The following is a 12,500-nucleotide window of genomic DNA, read 5'->3' on the forward strand; positions in this document are numbered from 1 at the left end:
AAGAATTGATTTTTTTTTAATTTTGGCGGAGGTCGGCTAGTTTATTGTGCACCCCATGTTCATCCTGTGAGAGGTAGCGCAAAAATAAATATAGAGTAGGGGTAAAAAAAACAGTATTTATCAGACCGTAGTGATCAGAATATTGTTGAGGAGTGCAGAGGGTCAGGAGGACGAGGGCTGCTGAATCATATAGATGGTACTCGGGTCACTACGGCGCAGGAAGTCCCCATTACGTCCGGGTGTGAGGTGTAGGAGCCATGGGAACGTTTCCAGCAGCTCATTGCGGAATTTGTGTATTCTGACGGTGTAAATGACGGGGTTGACGGCGGGCTGGAGGTATGCCCACCACAGCAACCAAGGGAACGCATCATAGTATACCTGCCCAGTGCTGGTGAAGGAGTGAACCAACTGCATGAGGTGGAGAGGTGTCCGGCACATGACGAACACGAGGAACAAGATCATGATGGTAGTGAAAGTGCGAGTCTTGTAGCTCAGGTTAACGATGACGAGTGGGCGACGTGGCGAGGAGGGGGGTGTGAGGGCCTTCTCGCTCTCCCTGGCCACCTCCATCAAGTCGATGTAGGTCAGTCCTCCCTCACAGTCGCTGGTGGTAACCTTGGCTGAGTTATTCCTCATCTTCCCCAGGATGCTGACGAAGCAGAAGATCATAACGAACAGCGGCAGTAAACCCATCATTGAAAATCTGACGAAGGTGTAGATTATTTGACCGTCAGGTCTAGGTATGGCGGGCTCCCAGAGGCAGTGTGTGAGGCCTGGAGGCAGCGGAAGGCTACTGTAGCCACCCACACCAAGCAAGGGCGGCGTGGCCACACACACACTCACCACCCACGACACCCCGATGACCCAGCAGGTGATGACAGGGGTGAGACGATCCTGGTGGTGCACGATGATGATGTACCGATCCACGAAGATCAAGGCGAGGACAGTCATGCCCTCCACTTGTATCACGTTCATTAGGGCGGCGTGGGCGTGGCAGAGGGGAGCAGGGAGCAGCCAACCGCGCCCCAAGAGGGACATCATGTCCAGGGGTAGCAGCACCACCACGGCCAGAGTGTCGCAGAAGGCCAGCGTGGCCAGCAATATATTGATGGTGGAGTGCATGGCTGATGACCCACTCACCAGCATCACCACCAAAGCGTTACCCACACCACCCACCAGCACCATCAACACCCCAGCAGCCCCCAACACCACCTGTTCCCCCACCCCCACTGTGTCTCCCCAGTCCTTCCCAGTGGTGGTGTTCACCTCCTCAGACTCCATGGCAGCCAGCAGGGGCCACATCATGGCCTATCACACCCCTCAACACTACAGTATGTTGCCAGGCCTCCTGTACGACACCACACATTGACAGTGGTATGTGTCCCAATACTGCAGCCTCCTGTAGCTATGATCTGCCACACACGAGGTTCTGTGTTCTCTATAACTCACCATCCTCTTGTCACCTGTCACCACCTGTTGTTACCTCTTGTCACCGGTCACCACCTGTTGTTACCTCTTGTCACTGTTGTTTATGCTGGGTGGTGGTTCAGAGAAGCACTGTAAACCGCCAGAGGAGGTCAGGCAGGGTCCTTAGTATACAGGGTATTTGGCGCGCCTCATGTGACTAGCGGCGGCTGAGTCATCTACTTCACCCTCGTCACCTGCTGGGAAACACAGAAAAATAAGTCCATTCTGTTGTCAGAAAAAGTACTGAGAAAAACATCAATAAATGGATAAGGTTGAAATTTATTGATAATTACCGTCAAAATTATCTATCTATCTATCTATCTATCTATCTATCTAACGATCTATTTATCTATCTATCTATCTATCTCATATGTGCTGGGGCGGCCATATACTATAATAATTCCGGATATCTGATGTACGGATAATCCAAGATATGCTGTATTGCATATTGATGCCTTTTACCATATCGTATTGTGTTCTCGGGTATCTATATATATAAAAGAAAAAGTATGTGTGTGTTTGTGTGTCCGCACGAGAATCTCGGAAACTACTTTACCGATCTGTAGTGATGATGGGTGGTGTTATATGTAGTGATGATGGATGGTGTTATATGTAGTGATGATGGGTGGTGTTATATGTAGTGATGATTAGACAATAAAATGATAACAGTTTAACGCCAAAAAAATATACTTTGCTGTACCGTTGTAGTGAAACTTACATACACCGTTAATGAACTATTGATGGAAGAAGAAGTTTTGGGGACTGAACAGTAGTTGCAAACAGGTAGTTGCTCAGAGAGACAGACTACTCAGTTGAAGTTCTGGTTGAATCGGCTGGATTGTCCAATTAACCAGGCCGTTCACATATATTTATTATTTGGGTTTAAGTAACGAAACCCAAACTGTAGCTCCTTGTTTTATTATAAAAGGATGGTATCTATAATTCCTGAGTGCAGATCGACCGCAAGTTCCACTGTATATGAGTGAATGAGAAAGGGACGGCGTTTATGTAATATAAACGTTAGTTCACGTCCTTACGATATAAGTTGCTGTGAGTGACTCATGAGTAGTGACCCATCGAGGGAGAACGGTATGGGTACGTCGTTACCCCTCGAGGGAAGATGGAGCCATCCACTGCGGCTCTCAAATAACGTCTTCCTCTAGTCAAGGATATCAAACTACTGCTCGCTTCAGGTGGCCAGAGAGCCGGCTACTTATGCCTTTACTCAGCATAGTATGACGCAGCTTCCCGTGGGCACACCTTATCACGTGCATTGAACATGTCACATCATAGCCAGTGGAAAGTTACAGGGTGGTGAATCTGAATATAATATTAGATGTATTGACCCATTTATATAATATGTTCTATTGATGAGACAGGGGCCCATTACATGGTGAATTTTCTTAAACAAAATGAGCCTCACCTGGTGCCTCATCAAGCAAATGCTTATGAACAGATCTTGCAAGCGATACAAGCGGAGCAGGGAGGTATGATCTTTCTTGATGCACCTGGCGGGACAGGAAAAACATTCCTGATCAACCTTCTGTTGGCCAAAGTCCGTCATCAGGGGAAAATTGCTCTTGCTGTGGCATCCTCAGGCATTACTGCAACACTACTAGAAGGAGGACGTACTGCACACTCAACTTTTAAACTGCCTCTCAACCTCGCTCACAATGAGAATCCAGTGTGCAACATCAAAAAAGGATCGGCAAAGGCAAAACTCTTAGAAAAATGCAGCCTCATAGTCTGGGATGAATGCACTATGTCTCACAAGTTAGCGTTTGAAGCATTGGACAGGACCTTGCAAGACATACGAGAAAATGACCAGCTCATGGGTGGCATTACAATGGTCATTGCTGGAGACTTTCGCCAGACCCTACCTGTCATTCCTCGAAGCACTCCAGCTGATGAACTGAATGCGTGCCTCAAGGCATCATACCTTTGGAGAAGTGTTCAGACACTCACCCTATCCACAAACATGAGAGTACATCTACAAGGAGATCAGGATGCTGGACGGTTTGCAAACCTTCTACTACAGATTGGGAATGGAACTTTCCCTGTTGATTCAGAAGGACAAATAATCATTCCTCAAGGATGTGGAAATGTTGTAAAGTCCTCAACTGAGCTCACTAACATGGTCTACCCAAACATTATCCACCACTACAAGGATCACAAGTGGCTGCGTGAACGCGCAATTCTGGCACCAAAGAATGAAACAGTGGCTGAAATCAACATGACTCTACTCAGACAGCTTCCAGGCAGTGAGACCTCATTCAAATCTGTTGATACAGTAATCGACCAGGACCAAGCAGTCCAGTACCCTGCAGAATTCCTTAATTCTTTGGAGCCCGCTGGAATGCCTCCTCACCACCTCACTCTCAAGATTGGAACTCCTATAATGCTCTTAAGAAATCTTGAACCACCAATCCTCTGCAATGGCACAAGACTGGTGGTGAAGAACATGATGCCACATGTACTGGAAGCTACAATACTGACAGGAAAAGCTAAAGGAAAGGACGTTTTTATACCAAGGATACCTCTCATCACCACTGACCTGCCATTTGAGTTCAAGCGACTTCAGTTCTCGGTTAAAGTAAGCTATGCCATGACCATCTACAAAAGCCAGGGACAGTCCCTAAAGATGGTTGGCCTAAACCTGGTGTTTCCTTGCTTCTCTCATGGACAGTTCTATGTTGGATGCTCCACAGTGGGAACTGGCAAAAATCTGTACATACTTGCTGCTAATGGCAAAACCAAAAATGTGGTCTACCTTAATGCACTACAGTGAGACAATGTGGAGCCTCCCGGAGGGTGGCGTCCTCCCGTGTCCTAGCTAGTTGTACAATATTATCGTGTACCTTATGGTAAATATTCGGATCTTGACTGTTGATAGTTTGGTGGACAATTTTGGTCTCATTTTACTCAATATTTGATGTTTAATGCAGTTGAGATAGTCATTTTTTGTGGAAACGCAAAAAAAAAAAAATCATTATCCGTGTTGAGACTCACGAAGTCAAAAAACGCTTTTTATTTTACGTTACTACAACCAATTTCTCACCTAACCTAACCAATCATAATCTAACCTTAGTCACGTGTTGTCACAGTGAAATCACAGAGTGGCTGGTGCGGAGAATAACCAGAGTTCAGAGGGGCTGTGACGATACCATCTTCAGTCGATAACTTTCCCCGCTGACAAAAACTAACTTCCATAACAAAAATCACTTTCAGGTAATCATTTCCACGACACAATACAATAATTCCCGAATTTATCAGATCATCCTGACTAAAAATATTAATGAGGAAGGTGAATGTGAGAGGGGTGTAGGACCAAGTATTAGCCTACCTTATTTTATTATATTCCTTTGTTTTTTATCACACTGTATTTGTACTTCGTTGTAAGTTTGCGAAGTTGTTGTGTATCAACGCAAATGTGTAGGTAAATTCTCTATGTTGGTCACATATGTGCTGACGTCATCACTGCATACATAAGTATACAGAGCATTCTTTTTGTATTCATATTCTTATACATACAAATCATAAATAGTTATGGATATACATGTTCTGCATAAGGTGAGGCATTGTGAAGTATACAGTATGAATACATCGAGGAATGTCTAGCCAATAAGTAGTCAAAAGCTGCGTTAGTGGGTAGTGCTTGGCGAGGGACCTGTCATAAACTGTGTTCTTTGTGTTTACGGCGTCGGTAGTGCAATAAGGAACACGCGTTGTGAGAGGCCATGAGTGAGGGGGGGGTGAAAATTGTTCTCCGGTCAGTCGGTCCGTGAACCCTCCATTTAACGGACTACATTATATAAGAACATTGGAATGGCCCATACTAAGCAGTCTCATTTACACCCAACCCCTATCGCTCATATATCCATCCAACCTATGTTTGAAGCTATCCAGCGTGTTCGAGTTAATGATGATATTTGGTAACTTGTTCCACTCGTCCACTACTCTATTTCCAAACCAATGTTTACCTATCTTGCCCCTTTATCTAAATTTGTGTAATTTAAAACCATTGCAACGAGTTCGCTCCTGGTTGGATAGTTTGAGCACCTTTGTTATATCACCTTTGTTTAACACTGACTTCCATTTATACACCTCTGTCATATCGTCCCTCACTCTACGTCTCTCGAGGGAATGCAAATTAAGATGCTTGAACCTGTCTCTGTACTCAAGGTTCCTTATGCTATTGCCCCCCCCCCCCCAACAAAAAATCGCATTTTTGGAATCAACTTTAAAATCTACATTAATTATCAAAAAATATTTTCATTTTTTTAGTGTCGTACATGAAGTCGAAAAGATCCGACAGTTGTTATTGAGAAGGATAAAATTATTCAGGATTGGAGATTTTTTACTTTTATTCAGAAGGGTAAAATAATTTGTTTTTAAAATAATATATAGTTAGTATTTTGTTTTCTATATATAATAAGTTAATAATACATAAACCACCAGATTAACTTAATGCATTCTCTATTGACAAATATTTCCCACATAAATTAATAATAACCTTTAAAAACATCTTTCATGTCTTATAATCGTGAAATATAATACTCGTAGCCGCACTAAACATGGAAGGATACTTTATGACGTAACATAACACCATTGTTTGCCTGTCTGTTCAGTGTTGCTAGATAGTGTGCATGAGGGGTGAGAGCTCTGACGTCACGAATGAGTTGCCATATAGTCTGTGATAAAACGAGGAAAACTAAAGACAAAAAACAGTAACGTCTATCAAAAATGGTAATTTGAATTTAGTGAATAGTGAATAACAAAAAGGAAGTTATTATATATCAACATGAATAGATATAAAAAAAAATAAAAAAAATAGCAAATAAATATAAGTGATAATTATATAAAGAATAATAAGATAGTCAACACACATTATTAATAAAGAAGATTCCCGATGTAATATGAATCCCAGGTATACGTTTAAAGTTATGACAAGATACTACGCGTTATGTAATTACCTGAGGTTACCTGTAAATGTACCTGTCTACCTGGCTGAGAGAACCTTCAACTGGAACACCACAAAACCCTCACCTAAAACACGTAGCCACCAACCTGACGAGAGACGCACCTGTTCCCTTCACTGCTGGTCACGTGTTACCACTACACCTGTATAAGTATTACTGTAGGCTCTCCCAGCACTGGCGACATGGGAGTGTATCGGGTGTGAGAGGCTAGGGGGTGAGGTTAATACTGTACGCAGGTGAGGGACAGTGAGAGAATGACAAGGCATCAGGGTGAGTTGCCACAGTGATGGTTGGTAAAAAACTCGGTGTACGCAGGCGTTAACGCGGGTCACACAAGCACTTTCTTAGCTATTTTTTGCCGGCATTGTATCGTAAACAATATTTACCAAAACATCGGGAATTTATTTATTTATTTTAACAACTGCGGTAACAAACATGATGGATATTTATTGTTAACCTCGCCACTCCTGGTCAACTATACCAAGCATAGTGTTACTTTTATTTGCTTAAGTCAAAGTTTGTGTAGTATCGACACGCCCACACACCACGTCCAGTGTACAAGCCAATAGACTGAATTAAAGGAGCGTCAAAAGACCTTTTTATAAAGATGATAATAAATTACAAGGGTTTGCAATTTTAATATTAGTTTGTCGGGTTTGTTCTGAAAAGTTTCTATACACACAAACAACAACTAAACAATTCCTGCTAGAGTATATGATTAATATGAGGTAAGATGAACCAACGTTATCTACCTATTCTGGGTTAGGTTAGGTTAAGTTAGGATATATGACCCTGGTAGGTTAAGTTAGGTTAGGTTAGGTTAAGTTAGGATATATGACCCTGGTAGGTTAAGTTAGGTTAGGTTAGGTTAGGTTAAGTTAGGATATATGACCCTGGTAGGTTAAATTAGGTTAGTAACAGTAAAATTAGAGTTTTGGATTAACCAGCTACGAGGAAAACTCTATATACAGGAAAACGTTGTTGCTTATCTCAAGAAGAAACCAAACCAGCTGTAGGAGGAGCACCTTTGTATTCTCTCGTTACTGCCAAGTTTGAGGTTCAACTGTGTAGACAAAGTTCTGACCAATTTGTCTTTAAATTTCCTGTAATAAATTAATTCATCTGACCCAATTTATCTAAAAAAATGCAAAGAAAAATATCTGTGTGACCCGCCCTTAATTATCTCCCTCCCTCCTTATTTCATTTTCCACCTTCCTCTTTCCTCCCTCCTTCCTTCCCCCATTCATCCCTCCTTACCTTCCCTCACTCTCTCCTTCTTTCCCTCTCAACCTCCCTCCCTACATCCTTTTGTCCTTACTTCATTTATTCCCTCCCTCCCTCCCTCCTTCCTCACTAAGAGATTATACCTTAGTATTACACTACACTTCTTATCTCATACCTGAAGGAGTAACATTCCATAGTGTATTCATACCTGTTGATTAGTATTGTACACCTTTATAACGCCTCAGGTGAACACACACACACACACACACAAGAGTAACAGGAGATAAACAGGAAACAGACAAGTCATGTCTTACACACTGCCAGCTTGTACTGAGACGGGTGAACCTGGTCAAAGAAACATACTGGAATTTTTATATTTTATTAAATAAAATCTTCCTCGTAACAGAAATCATAACAAGTTCACAGTACCTTATTAATACAGGTATGTGTGTGTGTGTGTGTGTGTGTGTGTGTGTGTGTCGTGTTATCATCCTAACATGTGTCATGGTATCATGGTAACATGTATCGTAAGATTGCTTTAATACGTGCCGTGGTGTTGTGGGGTATGAGATGTTGGGTTCACACTCAGGATGGGATGGAGAAAGGAAACTCACAATGTGCTCTCTGTATACATGTTGTATTGGATGTACAATGCAGCTTGGTGCTGGGAAGGCAGCGTGGTTACAAGCGTGATGTAGAGAGAGCTGGTTGGTGAGGGTGCTCAGAGGAGGACAGCTTGTGGGTCGCCATGCTCGCCGGCGGGAGCGAGGGCCGCCAGGCAGCGGCGGAGGAGGTGGTGTTGCTTGCTGCGGCTGTAGCTAGAAGAAGAGAGAGGTCACCACGAGGTCAGGTCTTAAATAGCGGAGGCAGGCATGGCCTAGTAGTTGACCTCCGTCATGTAAGGCGGCGCTGGTTGACCTAGACCACGAGGCACACACTGGGGAATTCGCGGGATCGGCTACTCAGCGACAAACAGCGTTTGTAGGGGAGAAATCCACTACAGTGTCATTCTAAGGGTGCGTATTCACTTGAGCATTTTAGCCCGAACGAACCGAACGAACAGTTCGAGTGCAAGCTCTCTGTATTCTGCGTGTTCGACTTTGCTCGTCTTATTCCCACCGTTTTCCTCAGTTGAACCATGGATCCCACACTGGCAGCAGTGCATTCTTCATTATTTACTCCTTAGCCAAAAGGAAGAAGAAATCTAGGAGAGTGTGATTAAGGTGACTATTTTATGGACGGAAAAATATGTCCCTGTTGAGAGAAATGGATCATGGCCAATTGGCCATTTGAAAAGCTTTACTGGAATGACACCCTCCCCCCCTGAAGCAAGCTTCCCATTTTCTTCTTCCCTTCTCCCACAGGCCAGGATGCTTCTCATGTCCATCCAGTAAGGTTAAACATTTCTCCCTGTCCCACTTCATAACACACCGAATAGCAGGAACAGCGTGAACACCCGTCCTGACTGTGCACCAACGAGCAACTGAATCCTTTTGAGCACGCACCATCTACCGACAAGTGACAGAAAACGTTTGGCGCGCTCTGTTCGGCTCGGAGACACGTCCTTACTAGCCGAATTCTGCTCGGCCCGTTCTGCTTGTTCGGGCTAAAATGCTCAAGTGAAGACGCACCCTATCATGTGTCGTTGTATAATTCATCACATGTTGCGTTCTGTCTTAACCCCCCCCCCCCCACACACACACACCAACGTGTAATAAAGTCATTGGGTTTTATTCAGTTCATCAATCAGTCACAAATTCTCTGCAACTATCGTAATATAATTAGAGAATAAATGTATAAAATAGATGATAAAATAGAACAAGAATTAACATAAAAGACAATGATATTTTTCCTATTATTTTTCGAATGTGTTATATAATGATAGTAAGAAAAAGTTAATTATAAGGAAAAATATAGAAACTAGTGATGGAAATCCATTTAATTAGTCTCCTCGTAGGGATGTAGTCGAGACCAATAAATCCGAGACACAGAGACCGAGACCACGGTTAAACGACTGTATAAGATAATTCGTATCTATAATGTAGAAGTAAAATATAGTAAAAAAAAAATAAGGTTTCATTTCATACATAAAATTTTTTGAGTGGTTGAAATCCCAGGATGGAGGAGGAGGTTAGAATTTGTTACTATCTACCAAATGATTTAATTTTATTCATAATACACATATGAATAATACAATATACATACTTGGTTTATTTAATCAATATCTGTTACTTCAGGCTCGTTAATCATAGCCAGGTACTTTATTTTTCTAATTATTTAAGATATGAGAAATTTTTATGACATAAGAAACATCAATAACTTAGTCCATGTGTTGGTAGTGTTCTTATTATTAACCCACACCACCTCCCTCCCAAGGGCTAAATATATACTGAATCGCAGCGCTTGAGGCAGGTAGACACAGACAGATTTTTGGTTAGTGTCAGATGGAAACTCGACCTTGTCCTGTTGCCTAGATGTGAATTAGGGTCATATCTGTTACGTGGGTCATCTTGCCTGACAAATTTGACCACAACCCAGGAAACTTTTAGTATTTGTGGTGGAATAATAAGCGAGGTAACTTAACTCAAACTTAATCTATAGACCAATCTCTCTCACCACGTCTGTAAATTAAGAAATTATTCGTGGCCTCGAAGATTACATCCAAAAATCCGAGATCAAATACTTCCGAGACCGAGACCTGGAAAGCTTGTCTCGAGACCAACATCACTGGCACCTTGAAATGGATGTGAGGTTAATTGTTTCGTCTCACTGATAAGGTTGTTTAACACGTGGTTCTTGTCATAACGTGTTGATCTGTCATGTGATGATGGCTGGTTTAATATCCTCTAAACGACCTTTTGGCTGAGGCAGGTGCTTGAGCAGGTGATGGGTGGGTGGGTGGGTGTCGAGGCTGCACTTAATGGGTGGTGAATAGGTGGTAGGAGGTCGTGTTGACAGGTAGAGTCACTTGATAGACTGCAGGTTATCAGGTCCACAGGTAGAGAGAGAGAGGCAGGGACACGTAAATTTCCTGCCAGAGTTGTTACCAATACACCCGGGACACAGACCACCAGCTGGGCCTTGAAAGCTAATGTTCACAGCTCTGGTAACACTGATAAGTATACGCGACAATAACACACATAATTAACCCTATTTCTAATCCGGGTCATTATGGATAATTTATTTATTATATTTCATTAATTTCACCTCCTTTTCCCTCCTTTCTGTGGCTTCCTGAAAAAAAAAACAAAGAAAGGTTTATTATTTTTATAAGGAAAATACATAGAGTATAATGATATATATATAATCATCATCATTAGAGCGGCAGAAATAGTATCAGAGTATCGACCTGGAGATAAGAAACCCTCCACTCACTGCCCCCCCCCCTTATCACCACTACCCCCTACCAACATTACCACCACCACTACCCCCTACCAACATTACCACCACCACCACCACTGCCCACTACCTTCACCACTATCACCACCATAAGAACATAAGAATGGAGGAAACTGCAGCGGGCCTATTGACCCATACAAGGAAGCCCCGTTTACAGCCAACCCCTATCGCTCATATATCCGTCCAACCTATGCTTGAAGCTACCCAGCGTATTCGAGTTAATGGTGATGGCTGGTAACTTGTTCCAGTCGTCCACTACTCTATTTCCAAACCATTGTTTACCTATTTCACGCCTAAATCTAAATTTGTCTAATTTAAAACCATTGTTACGAGTTCGCTCCTGGTTGGATAATTTAAGTCCCTTTGTTATGTCACCTTTGTTCAGCCCTGACTTCCATTTATACACCTCGATCATATCACCCCTCACTGTACGTCTCTCGAGGGAGTGCAAATTAAGACGCTTTAATCTGTTTCTGTACTCAAGGTTCCTAATGCCCGGAATTAGTCTTGTCATTCTCCTCTGAACTGCGTAATCCAAGTGAGGTCTCACAAGCGTAAGATATAATTTTAGGATGACCTCGCTAGTCTTATAACTAACACTCCTTTGTATGAACCCAAGTACTTTGTTAGCCTTGTTACGAGCAAATACACATTGTTGTCTTGGTTTAAGATTCCTACTTATCATTACTCCTAAATCTTTCTCACTGTCGGATTTCTCTATAACAACGTTGTTCATCTGATATCTGGTTTCTCTGTTTACATCTCCTAGACTAAGTACTTTACATAATTTTCTTTTTCATTAAATTTCTTCTGCCATTTTTCAGACCATGCGAATTTTTTTTTAGATTTGCCTAGAGTTTTGCCGCGCGCGCGCGCGTGTGTGTGTGTGTGTGTGTGTGTGTGTGTGTGTGTGTGTGTGTGTGTGTGTGTGTGTGTGTGTGTGTGTTATAAACCACCATTTACCCGCAATAATTTAGGTGAGGGGATGCCCGGGTAGTATTTTCCGAGGCACAACATAAAGTCTCTGTTAAGTGAATGTATTAGTGTTCAGGCAGCGCTGTAGGGAAGGTCTGGTTGTCCTGTACGTCCAGTACATGTAAATATCTTTATTAAATTATGTTGCTGTCCAAAATAAAGCCAGGTTAAGGGACCACTACGACCTGCAGTCCGTTAAGCCTTGTGTTCTAATAAGACCTACTGTAAGTGAAGACTGACCACTGTTTGTATTATCTGGCGCCACTGAGCTCCCAGATGTACATTTAATGAGCGGTAGAAACACGTCAGCGACTCACTTGCAGGTCAACTTCTCCTGGGCTGTGTTGTACTGCTGGAAAGACAGTGCCATGGTACCGGAGAACAGGAGTTTAGCAGCGCCCCGGCACTTCTGCTGCTCCGCGCGGGCCAATGTCCGGTCGTTGCACACAGAAAACA

The 12,500-nt window shown here is 42.8% G+C and overlaps 2 protein-coding genes across 3 annotated transcripts in view; both read right to left on the reverse strand.

Annotated features, from left to right (window-relative positions):
- LOC121870816 (high-affinity lysophosphatidic acid receptor-like) overlaps nucleotides 1-1,185 on the reverse strand; it is a gene marked incomplete at its 5' end in the record, with an annotated part of 2,568 nt that extends 1,383 nt beyond the window's left edge. Inside the window, one exon of the mRNA XM_042372784.1 lies at nucleotides 1-1,185. This exon is cut by the window's left edge and continues 1,383 nt beyond it. Within this exon, the coding sequence (XP_042228718.1) occupies nucleotides 163-1,185 (1,023 nt within the window).
- Nucleotides 1,186-9,594: 8,409 nt separating this feature from the next.
- LOC121870819 overlaps nucleotides 9,595-12,500 on the reverse strand; it is a 5,884-nt gene continuing 2,978 nt past the window's right edge. For both annotated transcript variants that reach the window (XM_042372790.1, XM_042372789.1), the window contains 2 exons: nucleotides 12,362-12,500; nucleotides 9,595-10,904 (listed from right to left, as the gene is read on the reverse strand). The exon at nucleotides 12,362-12,500 is cut by the window's right edge and continues 232 nt beyond it. In XM_042372790.1, the coding sequence (XP_042228724.1) occupies nucleotides 10,874-10,904; nucleotides 12,362-12,500 (170 nt within the window). In that variant the 3' untranslated portion in view covers nucleotides 9,595-10,873. The remainder of the gene's footprint in view (nucleotides 10,905-12,361) is intronic.

This window comes from Homarus americanus, unplaced genomic scaffold, assembly GCF_018991925.1.
Source record: "Homarus americanus isolate GMGI-L3 unplaced genomic scaffold, GMGI_Hamer_2.0 scaffold1873, whole genome shotgun sequence".
Lineage (NCBI taxonomy): Eukaryota > Metazoa > Arthropoda > Malacostraca > Decapoda > Nephropidae > Homarus > Homarus americanus.